This window comes from Macaca nemestrina, chromosome 16, assembly GCF_043159975.1.
Source record: "Macaca nemestrina isolate mMacNem1 chromosome 16, mMacNem.hap1, whole genome shotgun sequence".
Lineage (NCBI taxonomy): Eukaryota > Metazoa > Chordata > Mammalia > Primates > Cercopithecidae > Macaca > Macaca nemestrina.
This window is the reverse complement of record NC_092140.1, coordinates 1733440-1753597: the sequence shown is the minus strand read 5'-3', so window position 1 is coordinate 1753597 and position 20158 is coordinate 1733440. Positions and strand designations below refer to the sequence as shown.

At 47.3% G+C, this 20158-nt stretch overlaps 1 protein-coding gene across 3 annotated transcripts in view; it reads left to right on the top strand.

Annotated features, from left to right (window-relative positions):
* The window catches only part of LOC105485274 (sperm acrosome associated 7), a 29053-nt gene extending 11307 nt beyond the window's left edge, over positions 1-17746 (top strand). Inside the window, exons 3-7 of one of the 3 annotated variants that reach the window (XM_071081009.1) lie at positions 3253-3351; positions 4253-4360; positions 6545-6640; positions 15987-16067; positions 17542-17746. In XM_071081009.1, coding sequence (XP_070937110.1) covers positions 3253-3351; positions 4253-4360; positions 6545-6640; positions 15987-16067; positions 17542-17606 — 449 coding nt within the window. In that variant the 3' untranslated portion in view covers positions 17607-17746. The remainder of the gene's footprint in view (positions 1-3252; positions 3352-4252; positions 4361-6544; positions 6641-15986; positions 16068-17541) is intronic. The other 2 variants (XM_011747553.3, XM_071081010.1) reach the window with 2 other exon arrangements.
* The last annotated feature ends 2412 nt before the right edge of the window (positions 17747-20158 follow it).

The following is a 20158-nucleotide window of genomic DNA, read 5'->3' as shown; positions in this document are numbered from 1 at the left end:
GACCAGCACCTGCTCCAGCCAGTGGCTCAGTCACCACCAACGAAACAGCGGCCTCAGGAAAGGACTCAGGAAGAGGAAAGACTGGTTGGAGTTTCTGATCGTTTTCCTGGGTCCTGACCAACTAAACCTAGAAAGAGGCGGCAGCTCCTACCCCCATCCGCACCCCCAAATTTCCTCTAGGTAGAAAGCTGAAAGCGTTGACAGTGAGAATTCAAATCCCCGTGGAGGTCAGCAAAGCCCACCCAGGCAGGCCAGGCCCAGACTGCCTGTCCAGAGCTTGCCCCGGCAGGAGAGTCGCCACCATCACATGCAATTTCAGAGCCTCCGAGTCAGGCAGGGGATGGGGCCTCACTAGGGCAAGAGAAGCCCAGGTCCCAGGCAGGCTTTGGCCAGGGGCGCTCGGGGCAGCTCATCAGACAGGCAGCGGGTGTTGGTGAGGGAGCGTGTGTGGATTTCTCTGGTCGGCTCTGAGTTAGAAGCGAGGACAAAAGCCAGAGGAGCTGTCGGTGATGAATGCACTCCTGGCCCTCTGGAGCTGGCTGGCACAGGGGTTGCGGTTTGGCTGCCTGAGTTATTGCTAGAGGAGCTCTGACTTCCTTCAAGTTTGACTGTGGAGGAGGCCAGCCCCCTGGACTGGCTGCTGCAGATGTGGTTGGCTCTGTTTTTGTTTTTGTTTTTTGGTTTTTTTTTATTTTTTGAGATGGAGTCACACTTTCGTCGCCCAGGCTGAAGTGCAGTGGCGAGATCTCGGCTCACTGCAACCTCCACCTTCTGGGTTCAAGCGATTCTCCTGCCTCAGCCTCCAGAGTAGCTGTGATTACAGGTGTGCGCCACCTCACCCAGCTAATTCTTGCATTTTTAGTAGAGACGGGGTTTCACCATATTGACCAGGCTGGTCTCGAACTCCTAACCTCAGGTGATCCGCCCACCTCGGCCTCCCAGAGCACTGGGATTATGGGAGTGAGCCACTGCGCCCAGCCTGGTCAGCTCTGTTTTGATGGAAGGTCTGGTCATTGTATTTCAGCTTCTCCTCTCTCAAAAAATTCAACCATCAGCAGTTAGACGTGGTTTTAAAACAAAGAGCTTTCTAACCTTGTTCCACCTGCTGGCTTAATCTCTACCTAAAGCATTTTTCTATCCCTGACCAATCTCCCCGTGGGTGGGGAGGCCTGTGGAAGGGTCCAGGCAGCCTTTGGCCACGGGCAGCTCACCGTGAGGCAGCTCGGCCCCCCACCTCTCTTTGGCCCCCAAAGCTATGACTGCTCTCCCTGCAGAAGCACGCCTCCCCACAGCTGGGCCTCCATCCACCCACCTCAGGGAATCCCAGGGTGTCTGCAGCTTGAGGAGTTTGAGTCCCCAAAAGGAGGCCACTCCCGGCTTCGGGCATGGAATGGACTGGGTCACACTGGGCCAGGTCAGGGACTGTGGGTGCAATTGTTAGAGATGGAGAGTTGCAGAGACAGCCCATCTGCCATGGACAGGAGTGACTCCCAGTAACGACGGGGTAACTGAAGCCAAGGTCAGCCCAGAAGTTCAGACAGTGCCCTAGGAGGGCCCACTTCTTGGGCTGGTCAGCTGAATCCCATCCTCTGCCTGCCCCCATATACCCTGAGAACCCATCTGCCCTGGGGGCCCATCTGCCCTTGGTGGATGCTGCTGACCTGCTGTGCCTGGTCACGGCTGTAGAATGCTGCCTCCTGGACATGGCTGGCTGGAGTGGGACAGAGACCAGGGACCGAGGCTGGGCCATCCTTGGCCCCCCAGCACCTGGGCAGTGTCTGGTTCAGATGAGTGCCCAGTAAATGCTTGCCATTCAAATGCATATCCACTCTTCTCCAAGACCCCTATCTCACTGGACACCATGACTGTTTAGGAACTGGAGTTCCTAAGATCGGTGCTTCTGTCCAATCACTGGCCCCAGCGGACAGAGCCTGAGTGGTAGCACCCAACCCCCTGGCTGGGATCTTGGAGCACCCGAAGCTAAGAGGGAGGTGGCGCCCGCCTCTGGTCTGGCAGTTCCACAACACGAGGGCACGTCCCTGAGGTTGTCCTGGCCTCTCCTCAAGCTCATGCCTCATGACCAAGGATGGTGTCCACAGTGCCAGATACCTCGTCCACTCCCAGGGCAGGAGGTGGGGATGCAGGCCTGGACACTGGTTCCCCTTTTATCAGGAGGAGCAAATTCCTCACAGAGCTGGTGGACTCTTGCCGACCTTACAGGGCTGTAGCCCACCCGGCTGCAGGGGCCTCACTGGGGGCACACATTGCCAAAACCCAGCGGCGGGAGCGAGGCAGAGGGAGAGTGCGGCTGCTGGGCGAGACACCGAGAGCCCAGGACGAAGCATTTTTCTCAGGCGTGTTGGTGGCATCTTCATTTCCAGTGGCATTTTCAGCCTCTTCCCTTTACCCTCAAATTCCGCATGAGCTGGTCCTGGGGTGACCAGACGCCCGCTTTGCCTGGGACTGAGGAGCTCCTCGTTAAGGGACTTTCTGTGCTAAACCCAGAGGGCCCGGCAAACCAGGACCCACTGCCCAGGCCAGCACTGCAGCCTGGCCTGGAGACTGTGCTGCAGAGACAGCGGTGACTGTCAGGTGCTGCAACACCTGGCCATGGCCCAGGCTTCGTGCTGAGCGCCTCCTGCATACACTGCTTTACTGGACCCTCAGAAAAGCCCACAGGCAAATACAAACCCCTGTTTTACAGACAGAAAACCGAAGGTCAGAGCCGTGAGGACGCTTGTCCAAGATCACATTCTGGTGGGAGCAGAGCCCGTGTGATTTTTCTGGGTCTGTCAGACACAAAGCTCAGGGCTCTCATGGTAAAAGCTCCCCAGGAGGACTCATAGGGACGTAAAAGAAGAAAATGAGGCCGCGTTGACGCAGAGATCAGGAGCGACGTTCGCTCACACGTGGAGGGCAGCTTCGGGAGAGCCTCAGGGATGGGACAGAGGGACCCAGGGCAGGAAGGAGACTTAGGACCACATGTGGGCCAAGCGTCCAGCCTTGTACCTTTGGGGGGCAATGTTCAGTGTCCAAAACGTCCTAACAGTCTCAGTTTTTCTGAAGTTATTGAGGGAGGCAGCGGCCTGCCCACCCAGAGAAGGTTCTTTCCAAAGCCAAGTCCCACATCCCCTGGGGTCCCAGAGTTCCTGTTTCCCATTCACTGTGTGCACAGATGGCCTTAGGGGACAGGAGCACAAGGGCCAGCCCTGCAGGGCCAGCTCTAACGTGCTCTTGTGTGCTTCTCCCAAGATGAAATTCTAGTCCAGGAGATTTTGGACATGAATAAAACAACATGGACCGAAATGCCAAGCACAGCATCGACATTGTCAACAATACGTAAGGAAAACCGTGAGCACACCCCTTTCTAACCCGCTAATCGCACTGATTCCTGGAGCTCTGTGCTATTGAGTACATGACCTACTATTTGAGCATTAAGACCAGCTATTTCCGGGGCAAGGGCACATGGAGATGTGAACAATATGGTGTCTAAAACCATTTCTACAGCTTCCCGAGACAGAGGAAGTCAACCCTAGACTGGCAGAGATAATTCCCTTTACTCTGGGATCTCTGGAGTGCAGGTTCAGGCATGTTCTCGCCATTGGGAGCCACTGCAGAAACGCAGGGCACAGGAACGTGAGAACCCTGCACTAACCAGCAGTTTCCAGTTCCTCCCACACACGCCCACACTCTCACTTCATGCTCACCTAAGGCTTCTGAGAGAGCAGGGCGGTTGTCATTACCCCATTTGACAGAAGGTAAGACCAAGGTGTAGCAAATGACTTGCCCAAGGCCACACAGTGAGTCATGAACAAACACAAAGAATGTGCCTTCACATGGGCAAAGACATATGCAAGCAAATAGAACACCACGTTTAGAACCAAGACAGAGTACTGAATCCACAGTTGCCAAGGAGAGAACTGGGAATCAGAAATCCCCACGCAGTGCATGAAAATTATTCAGCAGCAGGAAAGTTCAGCCCTCTCTCGAAATCTTGCGTCCAGATGTAAATTCCAGTTCCTAGGATTGGTTCACCTGCCATCTGCCAAGGTCCACACTGCTGGTTCAAGGGAGTCAGAGGACACCTGACTCTGTTTACACATTCACTTGCCAACGCACACGTCCCAATAGAGCTTGCAAATCATATTAGCATCCCATCCCTACATTTTAAAATAAAACATGGGCCAAAAATGTTTATACCTGTGTAATCACGAAAACTTTTCCCCATTTTTTTCCATGTTCTTCATTGAAGATGCTGGTATTGATGAGAATTATCAAGCTGGTGGTTCTGAGAATTATCATGAATTATTAGAGAATTTACAATTCTCTTCTGGCACTGAGGACAAAGTTTCCAGTGATGGTAAATGCAACCCAGCAATTACCCCTTCCCAAGTCCAGCTGTAACGGGAGAGGTAGAAGGCAGGCAGACACAGGCGGAAACATCTCCTTCATGGAGGATAAACCCTTGGTGGGAGAATGTGCCTGCTTCCCCCGGTTGGGCAGATCTCCCAGTCTCTGTCGGGACTGAGAGACCCCCAGTTTCCCCACCCGCTGCTGTGGGGCCGACCCTGGAAAAACCACAGCCCAGGGAAGCACAGCAGAAATGTCTCATGGGCAGGCAGATGCCAAGACAGGGAGGTAGGTGCTGCCACAATACCTGGCCCCCTCTCCCAAAGCTTCAGCTAAGTTACTTCTCCTTCCCAGGGCAGGTGCAGGGAGAGCCAGAGTACCCCCAGAGGGTTCCCCCAGAAGTAGGGAAAAGCCTCCCTCCAACAGATGAGTCTGCTGGGAAAAAATCAGTGTGCAAAAGCTAAGAGGATAAGACTCTTGGATGCCACAGAGGGACAAAATACCTCCTCTTTACCCTGGAGATTCAAAACCAGAAAAGGCATATGTATATACCCAGGTGTATGAGTCCATTCTCACACTGCTATAACGAACTACCCGAGGCTGAGTAATTTATAAAGAAAAGAGGTTTAATTGGTTCATGGTTCTGCAGGCTGTGCATGAGGCGTGGCTGGGAGCCCTCAGGAAACTTACAATCATGGCAGAAGAGCATAGGGGAAGCAAGCACATCTTCACATGGAGACAGGAGAGAGTGAAGGGGGAGGTGCTACACACTTATAAACAACCAGACCTCGTGAGAACTCACTATCATGAGAACAGCAAGGAGGAACTCTGCCCCCACGATCCAATCATCTCCCACCAGGTCCCTCTCCCAACACTGGGGATTACATTTAGACATGAGATTTGGTTGGGGACACAGAGCCAAACCATACCATCAGGACACACACGTAGGACATCTGTGCTGTTCCCCACATACAGGACCAGGTCACAGCTCCAGTATCTGATGGTGTGCCAGGAGCCAAGCATTTCTGTAGGGGCCCAGGAATCTGCATCCCAATCCATTACCCCAAACAGTCCTCCCAATAAGACAGACTCTGGAGTTGGGAAGGATTGAACTAGATTTTTTCAGGTCTTAAACAAGATTTTATTTAAAATTAACATGAATCCTTCCGAATTTGTCTGCCTGATGGTCAGTCTGGCAAGTTTCTCTTTCTGCCATTGCTTCTCCATTTATTAATTGGGATTCTACCTTAAGAAAGAGCTGCCCCTCCTCCCCTGTTTGTTTATGTATTCAGTTGCTTATTACTGTCTACATGGGCTCCTAGGGATTTACTATAGTCTGTGGGTTATAAAACACTAACACCGTTACTGATTGTGAGCCAAGAACTGTGTGCTTGTTAAGTTCAATGGCACAGTGTTGCTTCCAGGCCCTCTCCACAGACAGAGCTAGGAAACACATTCGTGCAAATCATGGATCCGTGCAAATCCTCCTTTCCTGCCCACCCTCCTTTCTTCCTACCCCAGTTCTGCAGCCATTATCTTTTGTATGGTCTTTTCCATTGTTTGCAATATTTTGCCATTTCAAACACAGCTGCAAGCCTGCAGCACAGGTATTTTCATATTCTCGGGAATTGTCTCCAGGGTCAGTTCTTAGCATTGATCCTGCTAAGATGTTGGGTCAAAGGACGTGTGGAGGAGTGAATATGCAGTTTTAAAAGTCAGATGAGGCCGGGCGCGGTGGCTCAAGCCTGTAATCCCAGCACTTTGGGAGGCCGAGACGGGCGGATCACGAGGTCAGGATATCGAGACCATCCTGGCTAACCCGGTGAAACCCCGTCTCTACTAAAAATACAAAAAACTAGCCAGGCGAGGTGGCAGGCGCCTGTAGTCTCAGCTACTCGGGAGGCTGAGGCAGGAGAATGGCGGGAACCCGGGAGGCAGAGCTTGCAGTGAGCTGAGATCCGGCCACTGCACTCCAGCCTGGGCGACAGAGAGAGACTCCGTCTCAAAAAAAAAAAAAAAGGTCAGATGAGGCCTGGCTCTGTATTCACATATTGAGTTTCCAAAACATATTTTCAAATAAAACTTGAAAATGATATTAGCATTTCAACTTAGCATTTTTAAATAAATGACCAAAATGCTTGTAAGTGTGTAATCAAGAACATTTTTCCCGTTTTTTCCATATTTGTCTTTAAAGAAGCCAGTGCTAATGCGAATCTCCACAGCGATCCTTCTGAGAATTACAGTGGGCCACAGGTGTCTCCTGGCAGTGAGAAGACAGTTTCCAGTAAAGGTAAATGTGCCTTGCCCACACTGAGAGCTCTATGGGAGAGATGGAGGCACGAGTGTGTGAGGTGACTCTCTCCCTCCTGCCTCACCATGATGCCTGTCACACCATTAGGTTTCCACCAGCATCATGGTGAGAAGGGGTATTTCAGTATTGCTTTTGTTTGCAATTGTCGCATTATGAGTGAGTTTAAACATCTCATATGTTTAAGGGCCATTTCTATATCACTTTTGTAAATGTTGCTTTCATTACAATTTCCCATTTTCCTTTAGGTTTTTGGTTTTTAGCCCCATTTTCTCAAAACTGTTTATATTTTAAAAACAAACTTTGAGATATAGATAGGTAGATGATAGAGATAGATAGATAGATAGATAGATAGATAGATAGATAGATAGATAGATAGATAGATGATATATAGATAGAAAATTGTTGGGGTTTGTTAATTGACTTTTGACTGAGTTTATAATTTTTCATGTAAAAAAATGTCAATTTTTGTGTAGCCAAAATTATCAATCTCTGGCCGCCTTTAGCTTTGACTTTCTGAGTTAGAAAGTCTTTCTCCACACTGAGTCTAAAGAGGAATTTGCTTTCCTCCAGTATTTATAGGACTTCATCTGCTACGTTAGCTCTTGGATCCATTTGGAGTTTACCTCTGAGCATGGTGTGAGGTGTTAATTTTATCTTTTTACGAATGGCTACCCAGTTATCCCTGAACCATTTTTTAAAAGTCCATCTTTGTCCCATGATTTGCAAAGCCACACGTATTATACACTGAGTTTTTCTGTGTGTGACTGTCCTTATCTGGGCCATACAGCACAGTCCTCTACTAAAGGGCCAGCACCAAAGTGTGTTATTCAGAGTGTATTTTAACCTCTGGGACACATGTCCCTCTTTTAGTTCTTTTTAGCTTTTCTTTTTCCATGTTTCCCTGATTATATTTTTGGTAATATGTCTAATTTCCTTTCCCTGCGTTTATATTTTTATTGGGATTGCATTACATTTGTAAAGGAATTTAGAAAATAACTGCAACTTCTACAATGTTGAGTGGATCTATCTAAGAATAAGTAATGTCTTTCCATTTGTTCAATGTCATTTCCTATCTTTCAGGAATATTTTTAAGTCTTCCTTGCATAGGTGTTATACTCTCATATAAGCTTATTCCTAAGTATTCAGTTTACCGTCTTGCTATTAGAAGCAAGATTTTCTCTATCATTGTGTACTTTAACTGGTCTTTTATATGAATGCTTTGATTTCTATAGGTTAATTTTGTCCTGCTATCTTACTGAATTATTTTCTTGTTTGAGTTAGCTTTATCACTGATTATTTAGGGTTTTCCAGATATGCCATATTATCATCTGATAAATAGAAATGGTTTTCTTCTTCTCTACCAATTTTTATGCATCTCTTTGATGTCTCTTGGCTAATTGCATTGACTGATATATCCAGGATAATGTTTAATAGTAATGGAGTGAGTGGGCATTCTTACCTTGTTCACGGCCTTGATAGAAATGCCTATAGTGTTTATCCAGTAAGTTTCATACCTTCGGATAATTTCTTGTTGCACATTAGCACCCTTTTCTTTCAGATTGAAGACTTTTTTCAGTCTTTCTTGTAAGACAGTTCTGGTGGGTATGAATTTTCTCTGCTTTTGTTTGTCTGGGAAAGTATTTCTTTTTCAGGTTTGAAGAATAGCTTTGCTGAGTAGAGCATTCTTGGTTGGAAGAGTTTTTTGGTTTTTTTTTTTTTTCCTTTAGCACTTTAAATATGTCATCCAACTCCCTCCTGGCCGATAAAGTTTCCACTGAGAAGTCTTCTGCCAGATGTATCAGAGCCTTTTTAGATGTTATTTGATTATTTTATCTTGCTTCTTTTATAATCCTTTCTTTGTCATTTATACTTGAGAGCTTGATTATTTGATAAATTGGGGTAGTTTTACTTGGGTTGGATATTCCTGGTGATCTTTGATCTTCTTGTACCTTAGTATTCTTATCTTTCTCTAGGTTTGGAAAGGTTTCTGTAATTACTTCTTTGAATAAACTTTCTACTCCTATCTTTGTCTCTACTCCTTCTTTAAGGCCACGACTCCTTAGATTTGCCCTTTCTTGATTTCATAAGTGTTCTGCATTCTTTTTTATTTTCCCCTCTGACTGTATATTTTTAAATGGCCTAAGTATTAGTCCCTTTTGTGTTCCCATAAAGGGACACCTGAGGCTGGTATCCTGAGGCAGTTCTCCTGCCTCAGCCTCCCAAGTATATGGGATTACAGGCACATGCCACCATGCCCAGATAATTTTTGTATTTTTAGTGGAAATGGGGTTTCATCATGTTGGCCAGGCTGGTCTCGAACTCCTGACGTCAAGTGATCTGCCCATCTTGGCATCCCAAAGTGCTGGGATTACAGGTGTGAGCCACGACGCCCAACCTTTTCTGTCTCTTATTGAAGTTTTCCTCAAAATAGCTATATTTTTGTAGAATCCTCGGTCTTAAAGTCACACATCTTCGTATCTCTGGGGTTGGCTAACGGTGCCTTGTTTCATCTATTTGACAGAGTCGTATTTTTCTGAATGTTCTTAATGCTTCTGAATGTTCATTGGTGCCTGGGCATTGAAAAGTTAGGTATTTATTCCAGTCATCACAAGGGCTTTGTTTGTACCCATCCTTCAGAGGACCTTTCATTGATTCAAAGGATACTGACTGACTGTTGAGTTCCTTAAGCCTGTGGTCACTGCAGCCATTTTTGTACTACAGAGCATCCTAAGTCCAGTTACACTGCAAGTCTCTTGCAACCTCCTAGATACCCAGCTCTGATGCAGTTGGGGAAAATCAGGGAGAATTCTCTGGGCTCTCAAAGTCCCTCACTCACTTCCCTCCATTTCCCCATAGAGACGGAGTCTCTCTCCACACTGAGCTGGCTGGAGTTAGAAAAGGAGTGATACAAGCACTCTCATGGCCGCCACAGCTGGCATTATGCTGGGTCTCACCCAAAGTCCCACAGCTGCCCAGACAAGCACAGCACCAGAGCTCATCCAAGGCCTGCAGCTGCTACTGCCTTACTGCCATTGATGTTTATTCGAGGCTCCAGGTCACTTTAGTCAGCCAGTGGTGAAGCCAGTCAGGACTCAGGACCATCATACCAGAGTGGTATTACGGTCTTCCAGCCTTGGGTTGGCCTAGAAATGTTGTCTGGCAGAATAGCCTGGAATCAGGATCTTTTGGGTTCTTCCCAGCGTGGTTTTTCTGTGGCAGGGTTTGTGCTAGGTTCCAGTGCAAAGGACCCTGTACTCTTTTCTCTCCTTCTCCCGAGAAGGAGTCTCTCTCTAAGGTACGGTGCCTGGAGTTGAGAGAGTTGTGATGTGGGCACTCCTATGGCCCCTGCATCTGGTGTTAAATTGGGTTGCATCCCAAGCCTTCTGCCTCCCAGACCAGTGCAGCACCACAGGGTTCACCGAAGGACTGTGGTCACTATAGCCCTGCTGGCACTGAAATTTATTTGGGACCTATGGCCACTTTAGCTAGCCAGTGGTGAAGCAGGGCAGGACTCAGGTTCATCCTGCAGGGCAGTGATTCTCCTCTGGCCTGGGGTGGGTCTAAATAGTCCCTCTGTGGGCACTGGCCTGGAATCAAGGACCACAGAATTCTGCCAGGTGCTGTGTTCCACTGTGGTGAGGCCAGCATTGAGCTACAATGCAAGGTCCCACACTTACTTCCCTCCCTCCCTGAAGCACACATTCTCTCTCTGCACTGTGCTGCTTGGTATTGGGGCAGGGTGGTGTAGGCAATACTACACTGTCCTTCCTACCTTCTTCAATGTGTCTTTTCTTGTTATTATGCTAAAACTAGGTACTATGATCACTCATCTGATTTTTCAGTTCTTGTAAAGGTGCTTTCTTGCATGCATGCATAGTTGTTCAATTTTATGTTCCTACAGGGGTCAGTCGCTGGAGGGTAATATTTAGCTATCTTGCTCCACTTTCTGGATTGTTTGTTGTTGTTGTTGTTGTTACAGACTGTCACTGTCACCTGGGCTGCAGTGCAGTGGCATGATCTCGGCTCACCGCAACCTATACCTCCTGGGTTCAGGAGATTCCCCTGCCTCAGCCTCCCAAGTAGCTGGGATTATAGGCACCTGCCACCACGCCTGGCTAATTTTTGTGTTTTTAGTAGAGACTGGGTTTCACCATGTTGGCCAGGCTGGTCTTGAACTCTTGACATCAAGGGATCCACCTGCCTCGGCCTCTCAGAGTGCTGGGATTACAGGCATGAGCCACCATGCCCAGCCCCTGGTTTATCAGTTTTTAATGGTGTACTTGAACTATTAATCATTGCCTAATTGATTCAATTAGGCATCAACATCAATGAGTTTCTATTTTCCTCTTCATCTCCCTTATCACCTCCCATAGTTTAGTTTTATCACTTCTATTTTGTCAATACATATAGCATTTGCATATTAGTTTTCCAGTCTCATCTATGTTTCAATCATTTACATATATGATTATAAGTTGTGTGTGTGTTTGTGTGTGTATCCACCTTCACCATCACTTGTTCTCATTGAGGTTGTTCAGGTAACTTTTGGTTTGATGAAGTTCATCCTGTAGCAGATTACTGAAGAATGTGCTACGGACAAATCTTTAGACTCTTGTATGTTTAAATTGATGTTTGACAGACACTTAGATGGATATAAAATCCTTGGTTTACACTTTGTTTTTTCATTGAGTTGATAGAGAATGCTGCTTCATTGTTGCCTTGCTTTTTTGGTTGTTTTATCTTCGAAATCTAATGTTTTTACTAGGATATATCTTGGTATTAATTTTCCCAGATACAAAATGGATCCTTTCAAAATTAGACTCACCTATTATTTTTCTATAAAGTTATCTTAATTATAACTTTAAATATTAGTTCTATACCATAGTTAATGCTGCTGTTTTCTTCAATTACACCAATTATACAGATGTTATTTCTTCTTTGCCTCTATTATACTTTTGCTATTATTTCCTCATTGATGTTTTACTTATCTCTTTATTTCATTACATTTTCTTGTTTTTCTGCCTTACTTTTCTACCTTTTATTCAGTTTTCATTTAAGTTATATCAGTATAGAAAAATACTGATTCTTAGTGAATATTTTGATTGCTTTGGTACAAGAAAAATAAGTGTATCCTCTGAATTTTTTGGTTTTTTATAATCTCACAGGACCATACATGTTCCCCTTTTGCTACTTTTGTCTTTTGTCCTTCAATTTCTAAAGGCAGCCTACTCCTTTTTTTTTCTTTTTTTTGGGGGGGGGTCTTTTTCTCTTTCTCAGGTGTTATGTATTTTGAAGACTGATACATAAAATTCACATGTGCTTTTTAAGTTCCTTCTCTGTAGACCTTTCTCTGATCTACCAGGACCCATATTTAGTATTTTCAGTCTTACAGTGGACTTGCTTATTCTGATAGAGTTTTCAGATCAATGTTAGGCTTTTTCTAACTCACTTTTCTCACTGTTTTATCTCAACCTGCCATTGGTCATCAATAAATGTTGCATGGAGTGGATGTAGGGCAGGAGCAAAGATTCTTCACTATAACTTCGAAATTTTTATTTTTTATTTTTTACTTACTGTTATTTTGATACTTGAGTATCTTATAGTTAGGTTATGCCTGAATGTCTAGTTTTGTGTAATCTTATTTTTCTTTCCTGTTTTTCTGTGTCATTTTTTGAGGAAATATTGGGAGACACAGGCCTAGGCAGCTGCCATAGTCTTTAGTCACATGGAAATCAAATCAAAGGACTTAGAAGATTCAATTTACTTATTTGTGTTTGCCAATGTTGAAAACTATATAAGTTGAAAATCTTTACAAATTCTAGATAAAACATAATAAACATTTTTAAATGTCTATTATGATCTGACAGCAAAGTAAAGGAAATCTTCAGGGCTAGAAAACCAAGAGAGAATTAAAATCCAGAGCAGTAAGTTACAGATCTAATTGCAGAACAATCCTCAACTATGATTTTCCTTTATGAAATATAGAAATTTGGCTGTTAGAGTTTATTTGCAGAAGATGAGGCCTAGGGAAGAAAAGTGTTGCAAATTAAATCCCTGAATAATGCTATGACTGCTAACAAGACTACACCCTCAGTAAAAGGATAGTGTAGATAAAAAACCATCTACCAGCACAGGGAAATGGAAATCCGTCTGTGTCAGCCTGCACCACATGGGGACTTCAAGTTCTGTGTATTCTGGAATAGCTCATCTGTGAAACCAGCATGACAGGAAGTCTCATGTGGTTACACCCCGGGTCAGAGGGCACTTGGTGGAAGCAAATACACACTTGATGTAAAGAACGATTCCCTTAACTTGGGCTTCACAGGATTTTCACAGACAACAGCTCTGCCAAAGGTGAGCTTATAATTCAAAACACTAACTGATGGGAAGCAATACGCCATGGATAATAAGCAGCAGGCAAGATAACAGCATTGCTAGACTTCAAGAACTTCTGATAATTGAACACTCTGATACAGCATTCAACATAAGTATGTTTCAGGTTCTCTATCTCCACTTAGAATGCTGTAAAAAAACAAAACAAAACAAAACAAAACTGTTACTGTCTAGCCAGATGCAGTGGTGGGTGCCTGTAATTCCAGCTGCTTGGGAGGCTGAGGCAGGAGAATTACTTGAACCCAGGAGGCGGAGGTTGCAGTAAGCTGAGATCATGCCACTGCACTCCAGCCTGGGTGACAAGAGCAAGACTCTGTTTCAAAACAAAAACAAAAATGCTACTCTCACCCTAATAATAAAAAGTGGGATCATCAACCAAGGCTTTCCTTGAGCCCATAAGAACATTCTAGTAGCAGGGTAGTTAACTAGGCAGAATTCAAAAGAGAGGCAAGCCTACCCAAACAGAGCTGGAACACATGAGCTTTCTCATTTTTGGTCAAGCAGGAGAAAAACAGGTCACCACCATACAAGTGGGTAAGAAGTAACCACTGAATTTTTTCATAGCCAAGTGTGGGATATCACATGCATTTGAAAAATCCAAAGGCCCCAGGCACCAGGGAGCTTGCACTCACAAGCTCTTCTCCATAGGTCTTTGCAAGATGTTCTCTTTCTCTCTCTGTGTGTGTGTTTGTGTGTGTGTATCTCTCACTCTGTCCTTTGAACTCTAGCTACTTTGACCTCTCCAAACCCCTCAGCCTATTGAGATCACTGGGCTCTGCCTAAGTTCTCACTCCTAATGCTGCCCTGGAAACTCCCCAGACAATGCCTGAAGCAATCCTAGGGCTGCACTCAGCTGCTTTCCATCTCTCAGTAGATCACTGGCCTTTGCTGCTTATTCTCTGATATATGGGAAATCACTGTTTCATATATTTTTTCTTGTTTTTTAATTAAATTGGGAGGATAAGTCTCATCCTTGTTACTCCATCCTTTCCAGACATTAAAAATTCAAATACTAGATTTTTACCCACGTGGTTCCATTGAGAATCCTGGAACTGTGAAAAGCTCTGCATTTCAACTCTGGAAGGAAAAGGGAGGACTGGGGTGATGGCCTCTGGGTTCTCCCAGCTCGGCTGCATACAACCTCAGTGATCTTAGGAAGGTGCTTTGCCTCACTGAGGCCTCGTCTACACATGAAGACTAAGTATTACCCACGGGCTTCACCAGGTGCCCTACGGTCGAATGAAACCACACATACATGGGGAACGGGGAAATGTTAGCATCGTATACGCTTCCCTGGGACTCCCAAGGGCTAGAGAGTACACTCTACAAATAAGCAAATTTAAGATAAAATGTTTTGTATTAAATGATGAATTACATACGTTTCCACAAATAGCTAACCTAAATTACCTGCCAAAATTTTCTAAGGACTCTTCTCTTAAAAAGCACTGTGCGAATTCATTTTGAGTACGAAATTGGCAGCAATCTCTCCGGTGTAGGTTACCCCTGGAAAGATACACAGGAAAGTGGGTCACAGTGGTAGCCTCCAGGAGGAAACTGGTAGTGAGGGCCAACCACCGGAAACAGCCTGATGTTTCACTGACCGTCTTTTCTAAACCTTAAAAATTGTTCCATGGGCTTGTATCCTTATTAAATATATAAACTGAGCACCTAATATTAATTTAGATAAATGTTTTTAAAGCCTGAAGCAGCCTTTAGGGATGCCCACAGCCTTTAATGAATGTTTGCAGATCCACGTTCCTCTTAATGTAAAATGAATTAAGAGGAAAATAGATCTGTAACTACCCTCCCTTCCTTGTTGCCGGAAAACCCGACTTCCCCATGTAATCCGTGACTTCTGGGAGTAGGAAAAGCTTTGTGGTTCATAATATCATTCCTGACATACTGACTGTGCCTAAACTTCAGTTTAAGACTTTAGGACCTGGTAAATCTAAGTATCCCATGGGACATATATAAATTCATGTAATAATCATTCATTTCCTGTAACATTAATGTCAACAAGAGACATTTACTCTGCAATCCCTGCTGAGCCTGCTAGGTGCTCAGCAGGTATACATAAGGGGTTCTTGTTTCCAAGAAATGAGACTGAGGGGCCAGGCCCGTCAACAGTAGTCATTCATGTGTTCACAAAATGCAGATGACCAAACAGTATTTTTAAGGGTTCCAGGTTGCACCTGCAGAGTTTTGGGAGAACTAAAGAGAGGTGGGGCCTCCTGGCGTACTTTGAGAGTAAGAAGAGTAAATAAAGGAAGAGGATTAGGGTTCTCTGTAGGGTGCCCCCCTACAGAGGAAAGGGCACCTCCCAGGCTGGGGGCTGCTTCAAAGGGAGCCCCCCAGCCACCAGCTGCAGCGACCAGGGCCGGTTTGGGGGGACTTGGAGCCGCTGCTGGACCAATGCCACCCCACACTGCCTGCACCTCTCCCTGAGCAGCGGGGACCACACAGCACAGTTATTGGTAGAAAGGGCTGGACAGGAAGAGACGTGGGGAAAATTCAGCGTCTGTAAAACCTGTGTCCAGGTCCAAGGACTGTGGCTCAAGTGACCATGAGTGTCAGATCCACAGAAGGGAGCCCTGCTCACCACCGGCGGTGGGGAGCCCTTAGGACACAGTGGACAGAATACTTCTATGCTAGCGTCTCCTAAGAGTGTAAAGAGAAAACACAGAGAAAGCACGAAGATGTAGGACTCCACTCATCGCTTGGGCACCAAGCCACACTTTCTGGGGCTTGTTGGAGGAAAGGTTTTGATGGCCTCGCCTGAGGCTGTGTCTCGAGAAGCCGCGGCACCTCACCTCGCCTGCTCTGTGCGTGGGTGCTTTGCTCAGCGCTTACAGCTCCCTGAAGTTAAACGAAAACGTGGAATCATGCCTTAATTATTTACAAAGCGTGATCATTGTACTTATTGTTTTCCCCACAGAAAAGACGAATTCAAAGAACACTCAGTATGAAAATCTATCCTTTCTGGACAAAATCCTTCAAAATATTGGAAGATCTTCAGGTAGATTGGAAATAGTAGATAAATGTCTTCTCATTTGGGGCTTTTTTTTCCTGCTCAAGGGACAGGTGTGTCACCGGGCAGCTCCAGGGAGAGCAGGTGAGCCCAGCCCCAGGTGGACCCACCTGAGCTCCACAGGAGCCCTGTCCAGCCGTTGATGGGTGGACACCTGACCGGACAAGTCCAATTCAAGGAGTCAAGGCCCTTGTCAGTGAGGGAGTGCTCTCCCTTTTCAGCTGAACGGAGCAGGGGACCAGTTCCCCTTTTCCCAAGAATAATCAGGACTCACAAGACTGCCGCCACCCACCCACACAAGGGTCCCAACCACGTGGTGGCAGGAGCCTGCTCCTTTGTGACAGGCCCAGAAAGGGCCCCCACACCCCGGTCAGGAAGCCCCCTACCCTCTCATGGGGTGAGGACCCCCAGTCCAGCCCTTCTCCACTCCCTATTCACACAGCTCCACCACTGCCCGCCTGCTAAGAGTTGGCCATGCAGATCCTGTGGCTTCTGCCCCTGGCCCAAGGCTTCTCCTCGGAGCTTTCCAGAACACCTGGGAGCCAGTCCTGGGTGAGGCTGACAGCCCTCCTGTCCTCCTGGCATCCCTGATTCACATGGCGGCCCAGTGTGCCCAGACCCTCCCCCCAATACCCTGCAGCACATGCCCGTCCACGCAGCCTGAGACCTTCCATCTGGAGCACCTTCCAACTTTGCCAGGCCAGTGTCAGTCCCCAGTCAGACCACGAAAACCCAGGCCACAAGGTCGGCACATATCCCCAGCAGCAGGGACCAGGCCAACACACACGGTGTGGAAAGGGCAGTGAGCGGTTGTTCAAGCCACGGCCAGTTTCCCAGACCGTGCCACTGTCCAGGACAACCTCTGCTGCTTCAGATACAATTTCATGATTGACCTTGTCAAGGTTCCAGTTCCCTGGGACCTGACTGTTCTGCAGGGAGAACCACAAATTCTCCTATAACTCAGACAGCAAAAGATAGGGGCCTCTCCACTGATGAAGCCCCTGTACGTCACTAGCACCTCTAGGTGCGGCCGTCGGCAACAGAAGCCCCAGAGTTGACAGTGGGGACTTCCAGAGCCCTGGCAATGCTGGACAGTGAAGAACCGGGAGTCCCCCACCTCCTGGTACTGACATCCCAGGAATGAGATCCATAGCCGGCCACTGTGAGGGGAGGAGGAGGACCGGCCCAGCCCCGCCAAGCTTGGAGTTGTCGATGGGTTTTGAGGGAGAATGCAGGGGAAATTACTCTGGACAGGGTGGCCCTGCGGGGAGAGCCAAAGGCAGCCCGACGCAGCCAGCACCCCCTCTGTCCTCCTGCCTCGGATACATCCGCAGGGCTCTCCCCTCCCTCCATAACTGAGGGCTCGGTTCCTCCTGTCCCCTGGTGTCCCTTGATCCTGCCGGTGTCCCCATCTCCCTCATACCACACACTGCCAGGCTCAAAATCTCCTCTTTCTACACAGGAAACATTTTCCGTAACGAGCAGCAGAGGACCAGCTCTCAGAGAAAGAGCCGAGACAGTCAGTGAGGCCACAGCCCCAGAGCCTCTGCACAGGAGACGAGCCTGCTAGAACCCCCACGCGCCAGCCTCTGGAACAGGGCACTTGTGTGCACATGCCCACGTTCTCTGAACCATTCTGCATAAAGGAAAATTGTTTATTCACACAATCCCAATTGGAGTTGGTTTATTTAAGTGTTAAACCACAGGGTGCGTGGGATTTGGGTTTAAAAAAAAAAAAGAAAAAGAAAACAAGAAACAAAAAAATATATTGAGTCTGGAAATAAGAGCATCAGAATATTCTGTCTACAAATAACATAATCTCAGAGCACATAAAGAATTCGTCCATGAGGAACAGAGACTACGAAGGCCTGAGAGTCTCTTCCCTGCTGCCATGCCTTGCAAAACACACAAGCACACATATAACACACGCATACACAACACACATGCACATATAACACGTGCACACATACAACATGCACACATGGACATACATGTGTATGCATACAACACAACACGCACACATGCAACATGCACACACATGCAATGTACATGCACATCCAACACGTACACATGCAACATGTGCACGCATGCAATGCACATGCATACAATATGCACACATGTGCAACATGCACACATGCAACACACACACACACACAACACATGCGCACACACGAAGCCTCATTGCTTCAGAACGTTTGCCAAGCTTGGGAATGCTGGCTGGGACTGTGTGTTGTGGAAGGTGAAGGTTTGCTCCAGGTGGTGTGTGTGACCTACAGCATTAGCTGGGGGTAGGGGCTGGGGGTGACCAGGACACATCTTGGGCAACTTTTCTTATCCAAACTGATTCTGATGGTGGATGGGCTGCAAGCTCTGTTGGACTCATTGAGGTGACCATCTGGAAAGATTCAGGATAAAATATGATTTTCCCACTTCTCTAGAAAGGCAGCCAGGCTTGGAGAAGCTCATGGATCGCATTTGAGAATGATCCTGGACTAGAAAGGCAGCCAGGCTTGGAGAAGCTCATGGATCGCGTTTGAGAACGATCCTGGAGAGAGGACTTCCGTGCCTTTTGCGCAGTTTAGCAGTGGATTGGTGTCCTTTCTATTAATAACACCATTTTCAAAGGCAGCTGGAAACAGAATCAGATGCTGCCATTGTACTTGTGGCTGCCGGCTGTGCTCTCTTCCTAAGAGATGCAAACATCCTATGCCCTCTTTCTATGGTGTCTTCCAGGCGACTGCAGAGGACTGAGGGGTTGGAATCAGAGAATGCTTGTGTCGGAATGGCCCTTTGAGGCCTTTCATGCAATCCCTCAATTCCAGATGAGGAAACCAAGGCAGCGAGGACACATGACTTGCTAGTCAGTAAGTCGGTGGCAGGGCAGGATGGTTATTTCTGATGCCCAATGCTATCCTGTGTCTACTAAACCACGTTGCAGCCTCTCTAATAATACAGGGACAGCTCTGCGTAGTTCTCCTTCCTTTGTGTGCTTGCAGTTTTTATTTTTCTGTTTTGTGCATGGATCTCACAAAGCATTTTTAGCGAACTCTGTGGTTTATAAGTTGTTTCCATGCACAGTGGGCCACCAAGTCCTCACAGCAAGGCCGGGAGGCAGGCGTCGCCTCCACTCCACATGAGCGGGCCTGGGGCTCAGCGGTATTCAGTGGCTCACTCACTGCCAGACCGTCACGTGGCCTGCTGCGGACCTGACACCGTGCCCCAGGCCAGGCCCTTGCTGCTGGACGTTTTCATCGTCAACGGCATCATCGTTTTCCAAGCAGGGCCTTGCAGGGTTTGTCCCCCTTGGCAGAGCAGTGCTGACCCAGAGAAGACAAAACATAAAAAGTGCCATCGATTTGATCACTCTCTGTCCTCTGTCCTGACCACACGAGATCCCTGATTGCACAGTCTTCAAAAGCTGGACGTTTCATTTAATAGTTTGATCACATCAAAATACTCCCTGTCTCAGGGATGGCACTGAAAACAGCCAAGGGAACACGTTGGGTCTCCAGATTGACGACTGCTGTGCAGGGCTCAAGCACACCCCTCTTGCTGTATGGGACCCACCGTCGCTGTTAGGGAACACGTTGGGTCTCCAGGTCAATGATTGCTGTGCAGGGCTCAAGCACGCCCCTCTTGCTGTATGGGACCCACCGTCGCTGTTAGGGAACACGTTGGGTCTCCAGGTCAATGATTGCTGTGCAGGGCTCAAGCACGCCCCTCTTGCTGTACGGGACCCACCGTCGCTGTTAGGGAACACGTTGGGTCTCCAGATTGACGACTGCTGTGCAGGGCTCAAGCACGCCCCTCTTGCTGTATGGGACCCACCATCGCTGTTAGGGAACACGCTGGGTCTCCAGGTCAATGATTGCTGTGCAGGGCTCAAGCACACCCCTCTTGCTGTATGGGACCCACCGTCGCTGTTCCCAGGAGGCTTAAGACAGAGTCGGGAACTAAGCTGACGAGGAAAAACATCAATGTTAATAGCTAACCCACGGCAAGTGATGAACCGGCTTAGAGGGGTGTTAAAGACATGCCTGTGAGGGGGAAGTGATCGCCCACATGTACTAGGATGGGCA